A 22,316-nucleotide genomic window follows, 5' to 3' on the forward strand; every position below is an offset into this window, starting at 1 on the left:
AAGATTTGGCTTGTTTCGTGGCCTAGAGGGGATGGGGAGAGTGGTCAAAGGCTTGCTTGGCAAGCGGATATCTCAGCCTTGTCGCGACCAAGCACGCGCTGGCGGATGACGTGTGTTGACGTGTGTTGTTCTAGGGATTGTGGCATTTAGAACAAACTTCCGTCCTTTGCACTAACATTGATCTTGCAAAAAAGACCAGCAAACAGATGCGCATGAATATACTTACTCAGTCATGGATCCAGACATACCTCATCCCTCTATCGAAGGCGCGGAGCCACCGCATCAGTCACTGTCGCCCGTGGTCACTCAGGTGACCAACAGCGCAGAATCGACCCCTCGACCGCCTTCGACCCCTCTCAAGTCAGCCTCTCGCTCTCCCTCGCGGACACAATCTCCCAGGATCGCCTCGCGGTCGCCTTCGGTTGCTAGTGTGCGTCATGAGAGAACAGTATCACCCGCTTTGCGCACCCGTCAATCGCTTTCCAATTTGAGTCCGTCAAGGAGCGCCACTCCTCTCAAGACACAGTTTCGCCGCGCCTCATCGAATCTGAACCCGGCTTCTCCAAGCATTACGCCGAAATCCGGTGCAATGCCTCCGGAAACACCCAAGCACAAAGTCCTTACCCCGAGCATGGTGGCTACCGATTATTTTGCTAAAGAGTTGGAAGATCATGCAACAACCCCCTCTAAGGTTGTTGTCATCACACATGATGCTTGCTATGGGCACCGCTATTCTCGTCCTAGGACATCTAAGGTCGGATTGAGTATGATTGTTGAGCGACCAGAACGGATACTTGCCACTGTGCTGGGAGCATCCACCGCGTACGTACGCCTGGGTGGCCGCCATGCAGGCAGCAAGTATCCGCCCCACCCTGACAAGCAGGCACCCTCACATACGAGACCATTCCAGATTCGCAAGACTGCCCGAAGCGTGCCTTTGACCCACGCTTGTGTCACTGCCGTGCACGGCAACAAGTGGATGGAAGAACTTCAGATCATGTGCGACACGGCAGAGTCAAAACTCGCCATGAATGGCAAAGAACTAGTGAGGCCTGTCGGCTATGGAAAAGATGAAGCAGGCAATACGCTGCCTAAACTCCATGAAGGAGATCTCTACCTGTGTTCAGAGTCCCTTGCAGCATTGCAGGGCTGTCTTGGAGGTGTTTGCGACGCCATCGACACCGTCTTTGCCGATCAAACGACACAACGTGCGTTTGTCTGTATCCGTCCCCCCGGTCACCATTGTTCGTCCAACTACCCCTCTGGCTTTTGCTGGCTTAATAACGTGCATGTCGGGATTAGCTATGCTGCCATGAACCATGGTCTTACCCACGCTGCTATCATCGATTTCGATCTACACCACGGGGATGGGTCTCAGACCGTGACCTGGGATCACAACAAGGACGCTCAACAACGACCAAAGAACGCTGCGCCTTACAGGAAAACACCGATAGGCTATTACAGCTTGCACGACATCAACTCATATCCTTGCGAATGGGGCGATGAGGATAAGGTGCGCAACGCTAGCCTTTGCATCGAGAATGCACACGGTCAATCCATTTGGAATGTGCACCTCGAACCTTGGGCGAACCACGCAGAGTTCTGGAAGTTATACGAGTCACGATACATTGTCCTGCTCGACAAAGCCAGGAAATTCCTGAGACATCACAGCGATAAGCTGCGTAGTGCGAAGGTTAAGCCAAGAGCAGCAATCTTTCTCTCTGCTGGTTTCGATGCGAGTGAATGGGAGGGTGCCGGTATGCAGAGACACGGGGTCAATGTTCCGACCAATTTTTACGCTCGTTTCACTTCAGATGTTGTCAAGATGGCGCAGGAGGAGGATTTGGGTGTTGATGGTCGAGTCATCAGCGTCCTGGAAGGTGGCTACAGCGATCGTGCTTTGACGAGCGGTGTCCTCAGCCACATCTGTGGACTAGTGGAAGAGCCCATCGCGAGGACGTCGAACAACGAACTACCAGACGCCTTCAAGGGCGGACTGGGGGCTTCCATGTCAGGACACCGGGCTGTGGACACTACTGCGAATGGTGCAGAAACTATCCCTACATCAACTCCGGAAACCCATAGCAGTGCTTGGTGGGACATTCACTCTTTGGAATCGATCGAAGCCATCGTGGCCGGCAATCTTCCGCCCCAAGCAAAGGCTAAGAACGACAAGGGGACCGGAAACTATTCGTCCCCGACTCATGCATCGAGCGCGAAGATGACGGAAACAGCGAAAGAGCGACGCTCGCTATCCGCCCAGCTAGAGTCTCGCCTGGCTCTGGTCGAGAAACCGCCACCGCCCCCACCAGACGTGGAATGGCCCATCGCAGCATACGAGTTGTCAAGACTTATCATCCCTACTGAACGTCAGACACTGAGTTGTAGGCACGATGAGCTGAACGCCGAGGCTACACGAGCTCGCAAGGAGCGTCAGTCTGTATTCGGGGTCACTGCTGTCCCAACAGGCGAGCCGATGCAGCTTCGTGAGCGGAAAGCGAAGGCAGCTCCACTTGCTTCAGGTCCCTCTCGCTCCTCTTCTCGGACCCGATCAGACAACCGGAGAACTACGATAGCCTCCTTTGGTGACCTCCCTGATGCGAAGCTCGCTGAAAACAATGCGCAAACGGGTCCAGATTCTCGACCACGTCGACGGTCCAGTGCTGCCTCGAGCATTGTTTCGAGCTTTTCTGAAATGAAGCTTGGCGATAATGACCAGGGCGGTTCAGAGGCACAAAAGACGCAAGGCACTGCGCAGACATCCGCGCGCACCGTTCCGGCTACAGCTGGAGCGGGAGCTGGGGCGAAGTCCATGAAACCTCCTCCGGCGAGGAAGCCTAGAGCTGCTGGACCCAAAACGTCCGTGGCGCCTAAAGCAGCACCAAAGAAATCTAGCACAGGACTACCACCTCTTTCCCGTCAAGGATCGAACTCTTCTGACAAGAACACTCATCCAATTCGGCCGACCTCTAGCAATCAATCTCGCCAGGTCAGCGGAGCCAGTGATGCCTCAACAGAGCTGGATAACATTACAAATGGCATGAAGGGAATCAGCATCAAGCTTAATATGCCAACCGAAGAACAGTACCTTGCCAATAAGAAGAAGCTGGAAGACACAAACCAAATAAAGCGGCAAGCTAAGACAACTAGAAAGCCCCCAGTGCCGAAGGGCACCAAGTCCAAAGCACCCGTCAAGTCCACCACCCCGGAGACCAAGCAACAAGAAGCCTCGTCGCAGCCACCGACGCAGACGGCGCCATACGCTCAGGTCACTCCTTCTTTAGCCGACTCTGAGGTCTTCTCGGAGCAAGGAACAGTAGTGCCAGCTCAGCAATTGAACGAATCTGTCAATCAGCCCGTTCCGCTGTCCACTCCTCCCACAGTTCCGCAGCCTGTATCCCCACAGCGTTCTATTGGTGGTTCTGAGCAGAACATTCTCGACTCTAGGCCAACCATGATTCCTGAAGCGCCATTGAGCAACGCCCATGAGTCAATGCAGGAAAATTCGGATGTTTCAAGTGAATCGGCCAATCCAGACACTACAAAGGGACAACCTGATGCAGCTGCTTGGATCCCAAGTCAGCACTCACATCCTCTTGTGCAGACACCCGCGCCAAATCAATGGTCCTTTGCAACACCAATGCCTCCTGAATCAAGCTCTGAGACAGCTTCCAGACCGCTAACGCCTAACAAGAAGACTAAAGCTGATTTGCCAATCTTTACTTCAACCACGCCCATTCCGTTCTCACCTAGAAATAATCCAGTCGTGAAGAATGACGACACAAACCAGGAAGTGGAAGGAAGGAGCATCTGGGAATTGCCGGAAACACCTCGATGATGAGGCAGGAGAAGGGCGCTGGACGTCCCTTGAAGGTGTATCTAAGGAGGGTTGACAACATCCTGCGCCCGTGTATTCTGTTTTGATTAGAGATACCCCATACAGTAGGAACTACATTAATGATGGATCGAGTGTCGGAATGAGCGACCTGGTATCCACCGCTTTGATAACCAAACCTGCTTCACGTAGCTGCAAGGTGATGACAACTTAATGTATCGTTGGTAGGAGGGAGGCCTTGGCATATGACAGCAAGGCTGACGATGGCAATCAATAAGGCTGAAGTCACAAGCGTGGTTGTCCTCGCAACGCCAGCGCTAAAACACATCGGGTTTGAATGTTGATGCGACAGATCCGCACGCTATGACATCGTTCTCGCCTTTGCTTGCCCTTGTCAAGTACAGTATCAGTGCTCGATTCAACGTCTTCTATGCATCACACATGGAATCATAGAACATAGACATATTTCTATATCCTAGTGCCATGGATCGACCAAGAACGCCATCACGAATGCCTCCCGCCTACGGCGACGGACCCCCATCATATGTCGGCACGCCCAACGAAGACGACGTTGCCGGCTACCCATCGGTGAACAACAACTCTCTGAGATTGCTTCCCCTAAGCACAGATGATGTTAGATCGTACGTTACTTCCAATAGCACCACTTCCCCCCGAATCAATGGAGAGCGCAGTCCCAAGCGCAGACCTGTACCAAGTCCGCATGTAAGCTGGGAAGACGAAGAGGCTACTCAGTCAACGGCCGCGCGAGGTCAACGGCCGCCGAGTCCCATCTCCTCTCTACTCGCCGATGTTGAAGACAACTTGAACCGTACACGCAGGACCTATACGGTTGTTGGCAAATCTCCTTCCCTGAGAGCTACCGTGACTTTAAAGCAAAGCCCAAAGACTAACCGGAGTACTTCCTACAGAGCACCTCGAACATCTCCAGATCGTTACCACCGCCCGACGGTTTCCACAACTTATGGCTCACGTCCCGGCTCGAGCCTCGGACGGGCACCTTCCATACCCCCACCCGCAGCAACAAGAGGATCTCCTATGCGACCATCCACACCCAGAGGCTCTGTCGACTGGTCGCGACCCCCGCCCTCGAACGTTTCGTACGAGCCAGCAGATATAAACGGCAGCCCGAGGCCAGGCACGCCCTCATCTCAGTACGGTGGCAGCCCACGCCGGCCTCTGCCGCCCGCACCCCTCTTCGCACCCACAGACAAGTCTGGTCCCGTCGATACCACGATTCCCATACCAGATCACGATTCAGACGATGTCTTCGTAAATGGCCACCCAGTTGTGCCAGACCACGATCCTCGTGCGAGTTTGAAATCTTCTCACTCATACATGACCGAGTCGACCCTTACATCAGAAGAGGAAGAGAACAAGTACGATCACTATGGTCCCGCTCCTGACGGAAGTCAGACGCGTCGTGGACTCCGAAATGCCCAGATGCAAAAGAAGGAAGTCCGTCTGATCAACGGCGAGCTCATTCTCGAGTGTAAGATTCCAACCATTTTGCACAGCTTTCTGCCTCGGCGCGACGAGCGCGAATTCACTCACATGCGATACACCGCTGTGACGTGCGACCCAGACGACTTCGTCCTCAACGGCTACAAGCTACGACAGAACATCGGCGTGACCGCCCGAGAGACGGAGCTGTTGATATGCGTCACCATGTACAACGAGGACGAGATATGCTTCACCAGAACAATGCATGGCATCATGAGAAACATTGCCCACTTTTGCTCCAGGACAAAGTCCCGAACATGGGGCAAGGACGGCTGGCAAAAGATCGTGGTCTGCATCATTGCGGATGGCAGGACAAAGGTCCATCCCCGGACATTGAATGGTCTTGCTGCCCTGGGTGTCTATCAAGACGGTATCGCCAAGAACATGGTAAACCAGAAACCCGTCGCGGCTCACGTCTACGAATACACCACACAGGTCTCCCTGGACGAGTCGCTAAAGTTCAAAGGTGCAGAAAAGGGCATTGTGCCATGTCAGATGATTTTCTGCTTGAAAGAGCAGAACTTGAAGAAGCTGAACTCCCACCGATGGTTCTTCAATGCATTCGGCCGAGCTCTCACACCCAATGTTTGCATCCTGCTCGATGTCGGTACAAAGCCTGATAGTAAGGCCCTGTATCATCTGTGGAAGGCTTTCGACCAAGATTCAAATGTTGCCGGCGCCGCAGGTGAAATTAAAGCCGACAAGGGCAAAGGTTTCCTCGGCCTGCTCAACCCTATTGTCGCCTCCCAGAACTTCGAATACAAGATGTCCAACATCCTTGACAAGCCTCTCGAATCCGTCTTCGGCTACATCACTGTGCTTCCCGGTGCCCTGTCGGCCTACCGGTATTACGCCCTTCAGAACGATACTACCGGCCACGGACCTCTCTCGCAATACTTCAAGGGCGAAACTCTTCATGGCCGCAATGCAGACGTCTTCACTGCCAACATGTACCTCGCCGAAGACCGCATCCTTTGTTGGGAGCTAGTCGCCAAACGGGACGAACGATGGGTACTCAAGTTTGTCAAGTCCGCCTACGGTGAAACCGATGTGCCTGACACGATCCCCGAATTCATCTCCCAGCGCCGCCGTTGGTTGAACGGTGCGTTCTTCGCTGCAGTTTACTCGCTCGTGCACTTCAAGCAAGTGTGGAAGACCGACCACACGCTCACCCGCAAAATTCTGCTACACATCGAGTTCTTCTACCAATTCGTCTCTCTGCTCTTCACCTTCTTCTCGCTGGCCAACTTCTATCTAACCTTCTATTTCGTCGCCGGCTCGCTTGCCGACCCTATAGTCGATCCTTTCGGACATTCTATCGGCAAGTACGTCTTCGTGGCCATGCGGTACGTTGCCGTGCTGCTGATCTGCCTCCAATTCATCCTTTCGATGGGCAACCGTCCGCAAGGAGCCAAGCGTCTCTATCTAGCCACCATGGTGACCTACGCGGTCATCATGGCGTACACGACTTTTGCTGCCCTCTATATTGTCATCAAGCAACTGACGGCACATACATTGGAAGACGAATCCGACGACTCGTACAGGCTCGGCAACAACATCTTCACCAACCTCATCGTCTCCACCATCAGCACCATCGGCCTGTACTTCCTGATGAGCTTCCTGTACCTAGACCCCTGGCACATGTTCACCTCATCAGCGCAATACTTTGCCCTCCTGCCCTCCTACATCTGCACACTCCAGACATACGCCTTCTGCAACACGCACGACGTCACCTGGGGCACCAAAGGCGACAACGTGCTCAAGACCGACCTCGGCAGCGCCAAAGCCGTGTCCGGGCACGCCAACACGGTCGAGGTCGAGATGCCAAGTGAGCAGCTCGACATCGACAGCGGCTACGACGTCGCGCTGCGCAACCTCCGCGACCGCCTCGAGGTGCCCACCCCCGCCGTCCCCGAGGCCCAACTGCAGGAGGACTACTACAAGGCCGTGCGCACCTACATGGTCGCAACCTGGATGGTCTGCAACGCCATCCTCGCTATGGCCGTCTCCGAAGCGTATCCCGTCGGCAGCAACCCCAAGGACAACATCTACTTGAGCTTCATCCTGTGGTCCGTCGCCGCCGTCGCCATCTTCCGCGCCATTGGCTCCTGCGCCTTTGGCGTCATCAACATCGTCGGCGCCATCGTCGAGGGCCGCCTGCAGGCCAAGTTCGAGCGCATCTTTGGCGGTGGCGACGAGAAGGGCGCGGTGCGTAGCGGCATCGGCAGTGCGTTCAGCGAGAGTGGGAGGGGAAGCAGTAGTGGGAAGGCGGGGTCCGGTGGTGGTGGGAATGGGAGTGGGACGGGCAGTAGTCTCGGGGAGACGCTGAGTGATGTCAAGAGTAAGATTAGTAGTAAGATGAGTTACTTCTCGCGCTGATCACGAGCCGGGGGGGGGAGAGACAGAGAGGCTGGCGTGGAGGCAAAGAGAGGGTGGATGGATGGCTGAGTGATTTGGGAGAAGAAAAAGCGTCTGCTAGGTTCCTACTGATTGATGCTTTGATGCTGTTTGATTGGTACGAGTGTCTTGGGTACGGGTGTCTTTTGTGCGCATACGCACTACGCATGATTCGGCGGATGAATGAACGGGGAGACTGAATAGGGCGGAGTCTCCAGGCAGGTTTTGCGCGCCCTACGATGGCATGCATGTACTGAGGATCTGTAACACGAATGGGATACGGTTATAGAAACATTGGGTGTTCAAGGGTCATGCCAATGCTTGGAATATGGCAATGTCTAAGAGTCTAGGAAGCTCTCCCTCTCCCACAGCAGGTAGAGAACATCAAAAAGCCCAACAGCTGCCAGGTCATCGAACGGAATTGTGTTCTGTCTCTTTCTCAGTCTAGGAGATCGATGCCTGCTCCCTTCAGGGCCTCGACAGCCCAGTCCGGAGGTCCCTTCTGCTTCGGGAAGTACTTCAAAAAGAAGTCTTTCGCGAAGGCGGCGTAGCTGTCTTCGAGGATGGCATTTCGTATTCGCTTCATGAGGTCGAGCATGTGATGGACATTGTGCATCGTGACGAGGTGGGCGCCTACGGTCTCTTTCGCGGCCAGATGATGGATGTAGGCTCTCGTGACGCCAAGGCCGCCTTCAGCTCTGGGGCGGCAGGCGGTACATCGGCAGCCTTCCTCCATCGGAGCAAAGTCCTCGGCGTAGCGGGCATGCTTGAGGTTCAAGACACCATAAGCGGTGATGGCATTACCGAAGCGTGCCGTCCGCGTGGGCCACACGCAATCGAACATGTCTGCCCCAAGACCGACCGCAACGACGATGTCTTCGGGGTAGCCAATACCCATGACATACCTCGGCTTCTGTTGTGGTAACAAGTCAGTGCACGTGTCAACCCTGTAGGACCTGTCAGCAGTGAAATCTAGCCCAACCTTGTGATAGCAGGCATACACTTTGCAGAACTCGGATTTGGCCTCCCCTCCCGAGAGGCCCCCAACCGCCACGCCGGGCGTGTCTCGCTTGACCATTTCGCGGCAGCATTCGCGGCGCATTTCTAGATCAAGCCCACCCTGAATGATACAGAACAGGTTCTGTCGGTCGGGGTTCTTGTGAGCGGCAATGCATCGATCTAGCCATCTGACGCTGCGCTCCATGGCTTCCTTCATGCGATCATAATCCGGTGAAGTCGTCTGAATGACATCGTCAAGTTGCATGATAATGTCCGAACCAATCGAGTTCTGTAGGTCGATGGAGTGCTCGGGAGTGAGAAGCCTTTCGGGAAAGTGAGCCGGTGCTGGTCCTGGGGTCGGAGAGGCGAAGGGCACTTACATGGGAGTGCCATCATGTGGGCTAAGGAAGCGGACGCCGTCTTCGGTGACTTTGGCTAGCTTCAGCAGGGAAACCATTTGGAAACTGGCGTGAATGTGTCAGCACCCATTGGGAGGTGTAGTCCAGGCAGCGCAACCAACCCACCACTGTCTGTCAGAATATTGTAATTCCAACCTTGCAGCTTATGCGCCCCTCCAATGGCATCGAGAGCAGCCTGTCCCGGCTTGAGGCCCAGATGGTAGGTGTTGTTCAGGCATAATCTGCAACTCGTCTCCTCTAATTGCTCCGGCGTGAGACCCTTCAGTGAAGCCTGAGTGGCCACTGGCATGAACATCGGGAGGTCAACGGGTCCATGGGGGAGAGTGAGCGTAGACGCTCGTGCTTTGCTTCTCTGAGGATCGTCAGTCTCCTGGGTCGCTTTTTGAGATTGCGAGGTATACCGAGCACCGGCCCTTAAGCTCAAACGTTAGGGCGGAAAGTGTAGTAGCCGAAGACATTTTGCGATGGACAGGGGACGCATGGAGCCAGGCAGAATGAGGTAGTCTCGTGGCGGTGTGGATGTCAAACCGACATGTGAAGGTGCGGTGCATGCGATATATGCAGCTACGCTGCGGGGAGCCGTGACGGCGTCAATAGAGGCGCGTCTGACTGCACGTCATGTAATGTGAAGAGCAGGGTGCTGGCTAAAGTGACCCGAGAAGCTGGGAGAAGGCCTCTTAGAAGGATGTGGCCTGCTGTGCGCAGGTCGTGCGAGATCTGCATCTGCGGAGGTTTTTTTTTTGGATTCGCGGTGGCCGGTGATTTGACGGTTTAGTTTCACGACAGGTCAAGCTGCCCAACCCCTGCCTGCTCTTTACAATGCATCTGATGAGGTACCGGCAGAAGGTATATGTAATTTTTGATAGATGTCACAGCTGCCCGTTCCGGCGAGATACATAATACGGATCACAACAGCGACGGGAAGTGGAAGCAGCTGCTGAGGGGATGTCGGATGACATTCAATTGTTTTCTATACTTTCACTGAGCGGTCAGCGTGTCGACTGTTACCGACAGCATCTTTGGCGACTGGTCCTTGAGAGGCTGTCTGATGGCATAGCCGCTCCTGATGCTGAGACTGATGCACGCTGTATGACCGCTAACAGTCTAGCTCCGCGGATTATCTGTATTGAGAACAAACCCGAAACGCCCCGTTGCGCTCGCAATATGTGCCTGTGTGGTATTGAACGCCGTCGCCATGCTTCAACAGAACCTATACCCGCTCCAGGAGATGTTACCGCCTTCCTTGGCTCGTTCGTTCGTGCAGTGGACGAGAGCCCAGCCTGCCGAAGTAAGGCGTTGTTTAGCGAGGTCCGTAGGTCGACGAGCCCCGTCCCAAGTTGCAATTCGACTGGTGTTGGTGAGCGCCACGACGGGGCCGCCCATAGATGGCAGGGTTGCGAAGTTTGGTCAGCATGACCTCGGCGGCGTCCTCGTGGGCGTTTTGGATGAACTGGCCATCGTACCAGAGGCGTGCAGAGCAGTTCCAATCCTCGACCGTCACAGTAGAGGACCAGGCAGTGCGGCCACCTGCAGAGAAGGTCAGTCTTTGCCGTAGCCCAGAGAATGCTAAGCTTACCGCGTCGATCAGAGAAGTGGCCATAGCATGGCGCCGAGAGGCCCAAGCGAGCGCACTCAGCTAGAAGAGGACTTGATCAGACGGTGTTGCACGGTCTGTATTTGGGACAGCATACCGGCCAGTTGGTCCTGCCACTTGCTCGAGACCTTGGGAGAAGCCATGACAACGTCGGTAGGGGACGGTCTGTTCTTGAGGACAATGGGATGTTCAACGACGAAGGTGCCCTTGAACGGGTTGTCGGGAGACTATGAGGACGATAGTTGGAAGAGTGGTATCGAAGCAGTGCGTGAAAAGAGTGCGAGAAGTGTAGTCAAATAAATAGCTGGGGGTCAGGGCAGGTCAAGGCACCACACAGCAGGAATTGCTTGAGCCGAATGAAATCCAGAGACAACATACAGCAAATACTTCGATGCGTGTCCCGAATTTGGATGGCCACCAGTTCAATGGACGGACGGGTACAGGCAACGAGGATGATCGCTCCACTTGGCTACCTGTGCGACCTGATCTCTGTGCCTCGTGATACAGTACCTGGGAGTGAACCCAGCCCCAGCATGGCGTGAATCTGATGATGCTGAGTCGCACAGGCTACCGGTATGACAGGTTATTTTGTAGACGACGTTCAAGCAGCGCAGAGATTTCGAAAGCCTCGTCAGAGGCGCCAGTCCGAGGCCTGCCAGCGCAGCATCGGCCGGACTCTACCGTTGGCGGCAGACCAAGCAATGATACGCATGATGGAAGTGGGCATATGCGTAAACTAGTTCGTGGATTGGGTGCTGTGATGAAGCTGGTGGGGTTTGCCTCATCCACCTTGGCCCGGGAAAATACTGTTTCTCGACGTTTGTGGAGCTAGGATCGCTCCGTCGCGCTGAAGGCTGTAAGCTTGGTTGCAGGACACGCCAGTTCATGCTTTTGCGGAAGAGGGGGGATGTCCTTTTGGCCAGGCCCTTTCCAGGCCGATTCGTGGCCTTGGGGTTGGGCAGCAGAGGGACGAGAGGCTGATGACACCTCCAGCTTGAAGAAGCGTCAGGAAGGGTCGTGCTGTTCGGTTCGGTGATACTATCCACCGAGGATGCCACCACACCCTTCCACCCATCCACTCCCACTGCAACTCTGAGTGAGTACAGTGTAGTGTGCTGCAAACGCCTCTTAGGTCACCCAATGAGGCCAGGAATCAATGACAGTGAACGTATAACTGGGTACAAGTGCGATGATTGTATTGCGGTTGCCAATGGTACCGTCTGCACTGCCAGCCCCAGTTCTACTTACCGACGCTGGCTGCTACCTCGCCGGACTGAATTCGTCAGTCATCAAGTCACAGCTGTCATTTCTTTTGTTTGATCTGATATTGGGCCCCGCCCGGATATTACCAACCGACCAGAGCCGTGGCGAAAGCCTTCCGCCAACCGTTTTGATACCCTTTCCCTATCCGTATCCCTATTCCGTTGCCGCTCCCGATCCCATGGGGCCCAGACTCAATCGTGGGAGAGCCGTGCCCTGCGAGACTGTACTCATCCAATTCCAAACCGCTCACTAACGCTATGTACAGGGATTAAATGCAATGTTTGATATATATCAGTGGCCTCGTTGATGAATCTTGGGGCTGGGACGTGAAAACACTTGATCGACAGCCTGGGTAGGGTCGATGTCGTGTGGAACGTATACACGCGCCGATTTTGCATTGTGCCACCGGCGCTTGATGTAATCGTCGGTGAGGACCACAAGCCCAGTGGACACGATGACGTCTCCAAGATCCTCCGAAATGGACTTCTCCGTGAGACGCAGGCTTGAAGGAGGGATCCAGCCGCCTTGCTCGTTCTCGATAGACTCCTGCCGCTGATCGAGCTTGTCAGGCATGATATAAGCGACACAGGTGCCCAAACGTAGGTTAATGAGTTCATACGAGTAGATCGGCTCGCCATCGTCGTAGCTGAGTTCGCGTTTCCAGCTATATGGCTCCCCCCAATACTCGAAATCCCACCGCTTGGCGCCATCCTGGCGGCGACGATGCAGTTCGACTTGGGCATAATTGGAATATTCCAGTCGAATAATGTTGGTCGGGATGGTTGCTTTGACTTCTGAAGACAGTGTGAAGTTTCTGAGGTCTTGTTCTAATTGACCATCCTCGGACTCGTAGCCAGACTCCTGCCGATTGGGAGTCTTTACTCCGAGATTGTGGAGAGCGGTTGACAACGATTTCGAAATGGAGGGACGCTTTCGGGAATGCGTTCTTGGGATTGGCTTGGCGTACTTCTTCTTTGAGCTACACACTTCACGTCCAGAATCCCGGCAGTACCGGCGAAGAGAAAACTGTCGCTCATACAGGTTCTTCATTCGGAGGTGGAAAAGTGTCATCTTCAAACGCTCGCCGTACTGAGAGACTGCCTCGGTATCACAACGAAGATTCATGTTGCCATCCGAGGTTGAATCATCATGCTGAATGAGCAGCCTTCGAGTAGTTGGAAACAGCTTGGCAAAGTCGGGTGGCGTGCTCGGCATAGCGTCGGTCTCGTATGTTCGGTGGCGTTCATTGGGAAGCTCATACTCGGGTTGATCAGCCAGGTCCTCATTAGAAGAAATGGATGAAGTATATGTCTCGACAGACGATCGAGGGTCGCCGTTGCCTTCATGCAAGTCTTCGGGGTCCTCGACATGTTGGCCGTACTTGCTGGGGGCGGATTCGAAACGGCGCGCGATAGGCCGCATGTCAGAGTAGGAAGTAATGTTGGTAGCATATGTCTGGTCGGAGCTAGACGTCGAAGTAGACGAAGAGCTCCGCGTTGAGCCGGCATACATTGACGGCATGCTGAGGTGGAATGAATATCTTACAAGTTGGGCGTGGTAGAGGTTATGTTTGTGGCAAGGAGGTAGTAGTAAACAATCAATGATACAGGGGGTGTTATAAGTACAGTGAAGCCATGAGGGTTGATGGGTCACAAAAGGTTGGGGGGTGCTTGAGGTAATAGGTGTGCTCTAAGTACAAGGTGGCAGTGAAGACATTTCAAGAATGCTGAAGAAGAAAATGCCGGGTAGTCATTTCGTTTTCAGAAGCAACAACAGGTGGTTTGCTGGTGAAGCAAATGGCTGGCCAAACGGGGAAGCAGGGACAGCTCAGTGGCGTGCTGCAACAGGTGGTAACACTAGATCGTGCGGGTAAGGGAATCCTCGGGAATGGGACGGACAAGCGGGCTGTGCAAAACCATGTCTGCGATCACAAACTTCCGACGTCTGGTGTAGGGGAAGGCCGATGTCATCCGGCCGCGTCGGACACTAACGTCTCGGTGGCAGGCAGCAAATGGAATCATGGCCGCGTATAGTGGCGAGACAAGTAAGTCGGGCAGCAGGCAGAAAACGAGAAAAGCTCTCAGCCCAAGTTACAGCGAGGCGAGGTCAGGCTTGGCAGAGACCGGCGGCGGCCCCACTGAATTTGCGCCGCCACTGGCCGCAACCTTATTGCTACCGCATGATGCGTTGTCACTTCCCTTCTCATTGGCAACATATGCAGCGATTGCTGCCTTCACTCCTCATCTAAAGCCCCTATGAACGGAGCTGCTGTGAGGGGCTGTCCCACCCTGAGACGGGCCCCCATCCCGCCTCTAGGCTGACCACCACCTCGTCGGTACAACAAGGGGGGAACAGTAGTTCACGCAGATTCGCTACTATGCGCCCTATCTCGGGACCCAACATGCATTCACCCCGTTCCCTCGTCGGTCTCCAACGTGGCTATTCGTGGGGTTCTCCAAGATTGGGCAGATGTGGTGCCTCATTCTGCCAAAGACTGCTTCAGCGTGGGCGGCTGCTCAGGAACAGACAGCTGTGCCTATGCTCAGTAGCGTCATTCCCCGCGGTGTCTGCGTCGATGACTCGATGTCTACCTGGTCGTCGCTTCTACCCGATCTTCGATGTCACCGACGATCAACGAAAAAGCGGTACGTGCTACCACTCCAACGGGCCTACCCATGGCAATCCCCCATGATCGACGCTCAATTCTCCGATCCATCGGCCCGTCACGGCTGATCAACTCAATGCTTGCTAGAGCTAAGGACCTATCTTCAAAGCTCCATATTAGAAGGTCAGAACGATGACACAGGTTTCTGGATGACATCTCAGCAACAGCTAACGGGTCAGTCCCAAGCAGTATGCAGCCCCAACTAATGCAGCATCACCTAAAATGCCCCTTCGCTAAGGTCCTGTGCCCAGTCAGCCGTGTTGGGCAGGAAAAATTTTGCTTTCAAGAATGACCCATGCAAAGAAGCTTGTAAGCGAATTATTGACGCCAGCCGTGAACATGCAAAAGCTGCGAACCTCCAATTTACCCTTGCAGCTCTGAAGCTTCATTTTCCAGGACTGGCAACCCACTTTGGCCAGCCCAATTTACCTCAAGATCCCTCTGACACCAGCATCAGTTTCAGACATTTCGGGGAAGACGTTGCTGTCGCCTGTTAACCTATCGGCCCTTCCGGCAGAATGAGGCACGGGTTTCTGTTGCACCTTACCATACCACACGCGATGTTTAGTCTGTCTCGTCTGACACGTGCGCGATGTCCAGCTCGAATCGCTCGATCAAAGCAGTCAGAGCTAGGCCCTGCGTCCACAGGGAGAGTCATTGTCATGGAGAAAAGCCTCTTGTGGCGGTCATAGGTGTAGGAAGTGCGAATCGCTATGCATGCTAAATTGCCCAAAGGTTCCACGATTCGGCCAGAAAATAGCCTGCGAAGCACTACACAACGTTCGTTCTGCAGATCCCCAAATTCTGTATTGTCTGGTTGTGGAGTCTGAGAACAGAAGCCGTATGCACATCCGTTGTGCTCATTCCCAGCCATCCTATTAGCACGACGAGCGTTCCAAGACCAGGGAAACATTCCTTCTTCCTGTCTACTCAACGCGATTCGCCCTCGCCGGACAGATCGCACGGCAGCACCCATGACAGCCATCACTCCTACGGGTACGGTTCCAGAACGATCGACGCTTCGACTCGTCCTACCGCGGTGCAGATGAAAACAGGGTAAAGGGTAGTCTGTTGCCGAAAGGGGGGGTTCTGTCATTCGGTGCGACGTCCAACGACGTGGGCATCAGAAGCAGAAACGTGAAGACCTGCCTGGCCTCGACCCGCCTTCTTCGAATAGTACAATCTGACCCAGCGGTGGCTGGACGGAGCTGGTAAGTTACCAGCACCGGTTTTCTCGAGCGCGCATGCCCAGATCTGATCGACGACGAGCGGGCCACCGATAGCGAAAACCAACTCACACCATTCCCCACAGTGGCCTAGGTAGCTCGACCTCTCTGCCTACCTCAACACCCCTCCCCATGAACCCCGTCGCACGCTCATCAATCCCCACATACGCCTCCCGCCGATTCTCACTGCCCTGAACTTCTCGTGTCACGCTCCACGTCCGCAACCCATAATAACTCCCCACGCAGTGAACCAACCAGCGTGCAAAGCTCGCACCTTTGTCGGCCTCAGACCCGTCAAACACCAGCTTCTCCCGGCTGATCGTCTGCTGCCACTCGGACGTCTCCTGCGCCGGGTTTGGCTTCTTTTTCTCGGCCTTCGGCAATCCATCCACCATACTACCGTTCCTGCCCACAAACACAATCTCCTCATCCTCCTCCTCATCTTCACTCGATACCATAACCATGCTGTCCAACGTCTCGCTTCTCTCCCTCCCCTCTTTCCCCCACCTCTTCCCATCATCTTCCCCTTTCACACTCCTCGCGTTCCACTCCCGCACAAACACCCTAACCTCCTCCTCCAGATCCATCAAGAGGCCCTTGGCAGTCTTATTCCGCTTCAACCTGGCCTTGACCTCCTTGGGGATCGCCGCCGCAGCCTCCTCCATCGGGCTCATGCCGGGGTGTTTGAGGCTGCCGTTCTTGCTGCCTGACTTGGTGGTGGTGCTGCGCATGCTGCCCTTGCGGCGGGCGCCGCGTATCTTGGCCTCCACGGCACGCTGGAACTCCGCGGCGTCCCACAACGGCGCAAGGTAGTAGGGCACGCTGCGGCGCTGGTAGGTCGGGCGCACTTCCCAGTCTGAGGGGAGGGGTGGCGCCGCCCATGGATTGGAGAGCAGACGGTCTGTTGCAGAGGGATGTGTGTTAGCATGTGACTGATGACCTGATGGATGGTTCTTTATCTCTGTGTCAATGTGCCTGTTCTGGGGCTCATGCAGTGTAGCTGTTATAGACCCCGTAGACGTGTGGCGAAGAGGCAGCATGATCTTAGTGGTCTCGGCACTCACCATTCTCCCAGCGTCTGCGCTGCCGACTGCCCTCCTTACCCTTGAGCAGCGCCTCCCGACGCTCCATACTGTCGCGGCGCACCAGCTTGCGAGCTGTATAGGTTGTGCTGTTCACGCCAGAGCTCGGGGTTCTTGCTGTATCGGCTCCCACGGGCTTCGCAGTCGCCGGATCGAGCGGCACCGAGACGCGCACAGACGTGCTGCGCGCGGTAGTCGGGGACGTAGGGGAGATCGCCACATCAGCCATGGCGGCTGCAAGGCCTGCTCCTGTCTGTGCAGAGGCATGCGGTGCCGGTCTCGTCGGAAGGGTGTTGGTGGCGGCCATGCTCTAGACGGCGTTGGAAGGACGACGGTCGGGAGGCGAGTTTAGATCGGTGGCGATAGAGGTGGGCTGTGCTGGGAGAAGCGTTGAATAACGCGCGGTATTTGCTGCTGCCTGCTGCTACCTGAAGACTGACGATGATGGCGATGATGAGAGTAAGTAGCTGTCTTCAAGTACCAGGACGCGGAGGGACGCTGCTGAGTGCGCAAGCGAGGGCAACGTTGTGGGGCACCGGGCCGATAAGCCCTGAGTGGTGACTCAGGATTCCCACGTGGGATTTGATTGGAGTAGAGTGTAAGCGCTCCAGACTTGATGGCTCAATAATGAATGTCAAAGCTATTTCTTCCTGTTTCCGCATTTGAGATGACTCGGAGGGATAACGGCCGATGACTGGCGATGTGTCACCAAATGTTCAGATAGATGTCCGGTATTCGGCCGTCAACGTCGAAATAGGAGCCTTGAAGTTGTTTGGCAATGCTGTTCAAAGCCCGGGCGCTCAACTACATCAACGGTTCTCTGGCAATGCTCAACAGGGGAGGTTGCGATTATCCAATACCATCGGTCCGCACAGTGTTCCGATGGTCAGGCTTTATTTGATGATCTGGAGGAGAACGCCAACAGTAGTAAGCTGGCGCTGGCAAAGCTGTGCCATATAGTATGCCTTGCCCTCTTCAACGCCGTGACATTCTTCAAGGCTGTGCATTACAAACTTGCGGAACCTGAGCCCATTGACACCTCGGGTCTGCTGAGCCATCGGGACCTCATACCTATGTAGGATGCCAGGGAATGAATCGCCCGTCTTGAGAATGGTACTGCCCTTGGCGGTGTTCATGCTGATCCTCTGTGATTGGTCAACGGCTGAGAGATTAAACTTGAAGGGTGGTATCTATATTAGTGAATCGAAATTCCTGCCAACAATCGCGACACAAGTCTCGAGCGCTTCAAAATGCTCCTTTGGCTAAGTGGTATAGCGTCTCACTAGTAATGAGAAGATCACTGGTTCGATTCCAGTAAGGAGCATATAAGATCCTTCAACTCTTCGTATTGGCGATTTTTTGCTTTTTTTTAAACATGAATAGATCTCTTTCAACACAGAGACACAATTTTGAAAGAGCTTGCAAGCAACGTGTTGTGTGGTGGGTTTGGAAAGGGGCTCTCATGCTAGGGCCGGGCCAATCCCACCTTCCCCAACGGAAATTGGCACTTAACAGAGATGTTCGTATTCTGCCATGGACGGAACCCCAAAAGCGTAGCCTCAGCCGAGTCTGCCCATTGTCTTTACCGGAGGATAATTATCGGTTCCAAGCATGCATCATTATTCGCCAGCCTGTAATAACGCTCCCTGTGAGACGGCAAATGCGGGACGCTGGCTCGTCCATTGACATCTGCCATGCCACTATTGATCATCAGAGCCTGTACCGGCGCGGGGAGCGTGGGTCTAGCAAATTCTACATATCGCTCATATGCCCACGATCGTGTGAAGTCTCTTTTCTACTGCTGGACAGAGACTGTTGCCTCCCAGGCTTTGGCGCCGTCTGGGGGAGTGTCGCGTTGAGTGCGAGCATTGTTTGAGGTCATCGTCGTAGCTGATTTCCACCATGGCACGACTCTCCTTCATCCTCAGCTACCGCAGGCCGAGGTCGACTTTCAATCGCGTGCTGAAGGAGCGACGGCGCTCTATTTCTGCACGAAAACCAGAGCATAAACCCGCCCGACTCCTCAGGTATGACGAGCTACCTGAATGGCACAAGGACAATCCGTACATTCTATCCGGCTATCGCATGGAGGGACAGTCTTGGACGTGCATTAAGTCCATATTCGCGATGCATAATGAGACTGTCAATATCTGGACGCATCTTCTCCCCGCTGGCGGCTTCGCACTGAGTCAAATCCTTATCCAGCTCCTCATCGACCATTACTACCCCGAGGCAACCCGCCTGGACCGGTTCGTGATCGCTTTTAACGTTGCCGCCGGCATCGTTACCATGACTCTATCCTCCCTATACCATACACTAATGTGCCACTCTGAGCATGTCTCAAACTTGTGGCTCCGGATTGACTATATCGGCATTCTTACACTAATACTTGGAAGTTTCTTCAGCGGCATTCACGTTGGCTTTCGCTGCGAGCCCACCCTGCGGAACATTCACTGGACTTCGATATGCGTTTTGTCGGTTGCAACTTCGATCCTGGTGATTGACCCTAAGCTGCAGGGTCTGAAGTACCGTTCACTTCGCACATCGGCTTTCGTCCTGACCGCATTGAGCGGCTTTGCTCCTATTATACACGGGCTTCTTATGTACGGCTGGAGCCAGATGTGGGTTAGGAGTGGGATGCCCTACTACTTTTTAGAAGGGATCGTTTACGGATTCGGAGCCTTTCTTTTTGCGACCCGCATACCAGAATCAATATGGCCTGGCAAGTTTGACATCTGGCTGGGGTCACACCAGTTATTCCATGTGCTGGTAGTCATTGCGAGCCTCGTGCACATGATCGGAGTATGGTCCGCTTACGAGTGGCACTACGAGAACCAAAGGAGTTGTCCGGTACCGGTTTGATATGAACAACTACTGCAGAGAAGTGTCAAGCGGGCAGATCTCGAGAACTGGGATAATGTTCACGATGAGAGGTCTACTGTTCGCCTCCCCCGACTAACCGTGGTTAGCAGCAGCATTATGCCAGCATTTCAATAGCATTCATATGGGGATAGTGTGAGCACTATCGTGGAAGGAGACGAAACGAAGATTGTGGACATAAGAGTCGCAGACGATGATGTGCATATTGATCAGATAGATGTCAATAGTGTCGTATAGCACACTGCCGCATCGGAATCGGAGCACGAAGCGCTCTGTCATTTGAAGAAATAGTTTCTCTATCAACTTCCACATTTCCTTCCCGGCCTTCAATCGTTTGCCTAACTAAAGAGTAAAAGTTGGTTATACCCATCGCCCACCCTGGTCTGCGTCTCTGACCATGACGCGTCCGTCCTCCGACACGTTCACCAGCCATGGGAATTCCACGTCTGACACAAGACCTCGCTCCATACACAGAAACTGCGATTCTCGGCCAGGCTAATCACGAATCGGAGGACGCCATAGTGATCGACAGCATTGTAGTCGATGGTCCGAGCCTGGCATACCACGTTTATAATGCCCTCATAAGGCATCGGATCCTCGAGGCAGGAACAGGTGCTGCGCGTATACCAACGTACCATGAAATTGGCACCGCTGCCGAGTTCCTGCTCGCGGAGCTTACCAGCCATGGTGTCAATATAGAGGCAATCTACTTCGACGGAGCATTGCCCGTCGGCAAGGAGGAAACGCGGTTGCAACGTCTGGAAAGAACCAGAAAGCAACTCGAAGAATACCGAAGCCTTCACAGCACGCGACCTCCCCAGCCAGCCTCGCCACAGCTCGACATTGACTTCCACAGAGCGTTGTGGCTGCAGAAAGCGGTATCTGCACGACGGTCGCTACCTGCCGCGCCTCCTTTCATGGTGCCGGCTGTCATCGAGACGTTGTCGAAGTCACGATGGGGTACACAGGTGCAAGTTGTTCCAGAGGAGGCTGACGTTGCATGTGCTCGAGTAGCCCGTCTTTCTGGCTCCGCCATACTCTCAAATGATTCCGACATGTGCATTTACGAGCTTGGCGAGCACGGCTGTGTAGTGCTCCTTCAGTCACTGGAGAAGAAACGCTATAAGGAGCAATCTGCAGGTTCTCAGATCGTTGGATCTTGCATTCGCCCCAGGACCATTGCAGCACGGCTCAAGATCTCCTCCTTGCTGCCCCTAGCTTTCGAGCGAGCCTTGGATGTCAGTGCCTCCGTGGGTGAGCTTGTCGAGCGGGCACGATCTTCATATACGGGCTCCAGCCAGGGCGCCTACGAGGCATTCGCCGACGAGTATCGCATCAGTGAGGCCTTGCAACCCAGCCTGAACCTGCAAGGCTTGGATCCACGAACCGCCGAGTTTGTGGTGCGTTCGCTGCGGTCTGGAAAAGATACGCTGCAGATTTATCTGCCAATGCTTTATGAAGATATCACGCGTGATGCCGCCTGGTCGTATGGGCAACAGATTCGACAGCTCGCATGTTCTATATGGCTTGCTGTCTCAGCCTCACCTTCCGGCTCGAAAGTCGTTATGGAGTATGCTCGAAAGGGCGGCCGGATCGGTGCGAGCGCTATTGCTATGCAGCAGGGCCGCGACCTCTCACGTCTGTTGTCTGAGGTAACGTCCCAGATGCGGCTCAAATCAGCTGCTGCTAACGAGCATGCTCCCATGGTTCTCTGCTGGTGGACGTTGGCTGTTCACCTCGTTGTTCAGCAGAAACTCAATGCCAGCAAGGCCATCAGCCGAGTTGATCTCAGCAGCTTCTTCGGCCTCAAAGGCAACGCACTGGGGCAATCATGGAATGATGTGCATCTCCATGCGAGCGCTCAAGCTATTCTCTATTCTACACGAATTCTCGAACAGCTCCTTCTATTCCACAAAAGAAGTCGTGATGCCGATAACGAGCCACTCGACGGACTAGATCAGTTGGTGGGTTTACTCGGCACGATGCCCCCAATCTCAGAGTTATTCGTTGGCATAGATGAGCTTCGGGCTCTAGTATCGACGCAAAGAAACTACGCTGAAGGTCTCGTCGCTCCACTGTTTGCCATGTTGCGAGAGCACGAGGCGAAGGAAGCTATACAGTCGAAGCAACATACCAGGTCCGTCGACGACCAAGAGCAGGATGTATCAGCAGATGGTTTCCGTCAGCCACGGAAGAGAATCAAGAGGGGATTGGACGCGGAACAGAAAACGGCGTTTCAGCACAACATGTTTCACCTTCTAGCCGAGGATGGCTCGGGTGAGGATTAACGGTAGTCTTGACTTCCTTGTATTGTCTCTGCTTAGTCACGGCTGGCTGAAGTGGGAGTCGTCAGGCTCAGTTGCTGTGTACTTTTTGGCGATATCATCTCTCGACTGAAGGGTTCTGAAGGGTGTGTGCCGCGTATGGCCGACGAT

General features: G+C 54.3%; 8 protein-coding genes and 1 non-coding gene across 9 annotated transcripts; 5 read left to right on the plus strand and 4 right to left on the minus strand.

The window, feature by feature from the left end:
- Nucleotides 1-232: 232 nt before the first annotated feature.
- Nucleotides 233-3,838, plus strand: HMPREF1541_01644 (uncharacterized protein; the record flags this gene model as incomplete). The annotated part of the gene is made up of 1 exon (XM_008716002.1): nucleotides 233-3,838. The coding sequence occupies one exon, from the start codon at nucleotides 233-235 to the stop codon at nucleotides 3,836-3,838; it is 3,606 nt and encodes a 1,201-aa protein (XP_008714224.1).
- Nucleotides 3,839-4,318: 480 nt separating this feature from the next.
- HMPREF1541_01645 (chitin synthase 1) lies at nucleotides 4,319-7,735 on the plus strand (the record flags this gene model as incomplete). The annotated part of the gene is made up of 1 exon (XM_008716003.1): nucleotides 4,319-7,735. The coding sequence occupies one exon, from the start codon at nucleotides 4,319-4,321 to the stop codon at nucleotides 7,733-7,735; it is 3,417 nt and encodes a 1,138-aa protein (XP_008714225.1).
- A 457-nt stretch (nucleotides 7,736-8,192) lies between these two features.
- HMPREF1541_01646 (queuine tRNA-ribosyltransferase) lies at nucleotides 8,193-9,629 on the minus strand (the record flags this gene model as incomplete). The annotated part of the gene is made up of 5 exons (XM_008716004.1): nucleotides 8,193-8,700; nucleotides 8,755-9,075; nucleotides 9,133-9,216; nucleotides 9,273-9,523; nucleotides 9,573-9,629. 5 exons carry the CDS (start codon nucleotides 9,627-9,629, stop codon nucleotides 8,193-8,195), a joined length of 1,221 nt encoding a protein of 406 aa, XP_008714226.1.
- Nucleotides 9,630-10,555: 926 nt separating this feature from the next.
- Nucleotides 10,556-10,699, minus strand: HMPREF1541_01647 (uncharacterized protein; the record flags this gene model as incomplete). Its single annotated transcript, XM_008716005.1, has 1 exon — nucleotides 10,556-10,699. A coding segment is annotated over one exon (144 nt), but the record flags the coding sequence as incomplete, so codon positions are not given.
- Nucleotides 10,700-12,319: 1,620 nt separating this feature from the next.
- Nucleotides 12,320-13,549, minus strand: HMPREF1541_01648 (uncharacterized protein; the record flags this gene model as incomplete). The annotated part of the gene is made up of 1 exon (XM_008716006.1): nucleotides 12,320-13,549. One exon carries the CDS (start codon nucleotides 13,547-13,549, stop codon nucleotides 12,320-12,322), a length of 1,230 nt encoding a protein of 409 aa, XP_008714228.1.
- A 2,438-nt stretch (nucleotides 13,550-15,987) lies between these two features.
- HMPREF1541_01649 (uncharacterized protein) lies at nucleotides 15,988-17,308 on the minus strand (the record flags this gene model as incomplete). The annotated part of the gene is made up of 2 exons (XM_008716007.1): nucleotides 15,988-16,820; nucleotides 16,984-17,308. 2 exons carry the CDS (start codon nucleotides 17,306-17,308, stop codon nucleotides 15,988-15,990), a joined length of 1,158 nt encoding a protein of 385 aa, XP_008714229.1.
- Nucleotides 17,309-18,253: 945 nt separating this feature from the next.
- Nucleotides 18,254-18,325, plus strand: HMPREF1541_01650. Its single transcript has one exon. It is a non-coding gene; the product is annotated as a tRNA-Thr (tRNA).
- Nucleotides 18,326-18,903: 578 nt separating this feature from the next.
- Nucleotides 18,904-19,863, plus strand: HMPREF1541_01651 (uncharacterized protein; the record flags this gene model as incomplete). Its single annotated transcript, XM_008716008.1, has 1 exon — nucleotides 18,904-19,863. One exon carries the CDS (start codon nucleotides 18,904-18,906, stop codon nucleotides 19,861-19,863), a length of 960 nt encoding a protein of 319 aa, XP_008714230.1.
- Nucleotides 19,864-20,312: 449 nt separating this feature from the next.
- Nucleotides 20,313-22,169, plus strand: HMPREF1541_01652 (uncharacterized protein; the record flags this gene model as incomplete). The annotated part of the gene is made up of 1 exon (XM_008716009.1): nucleotides 20,313-22,169. One exon carries the CDS (start codon nucleotides 20,313-20,315, stop codon nucleotides 22,167-22,169), a length of 1,857 nt encoding a protein of 618 aa, XP_008714231.1.
- Between the last annotated feature and the right edge of the window lie 147 nt (nucleotides 22,170-22,316).

This window comes from Cyphellophora europaea (assembly GCF_000365145.1).
Source record: "Cyphellophora europaea CBS 101466 unplaced genomic scaffold supercont1.2, whole genome shotgun sequence".
Taxonomy (NCBI): Eukaryota; Fungi; Ascomycota; class Eurotiomycetes; order Chaetothyriales; family Cyphellophoraceae; genus Cyphellophora; species Cyphellophora europaea.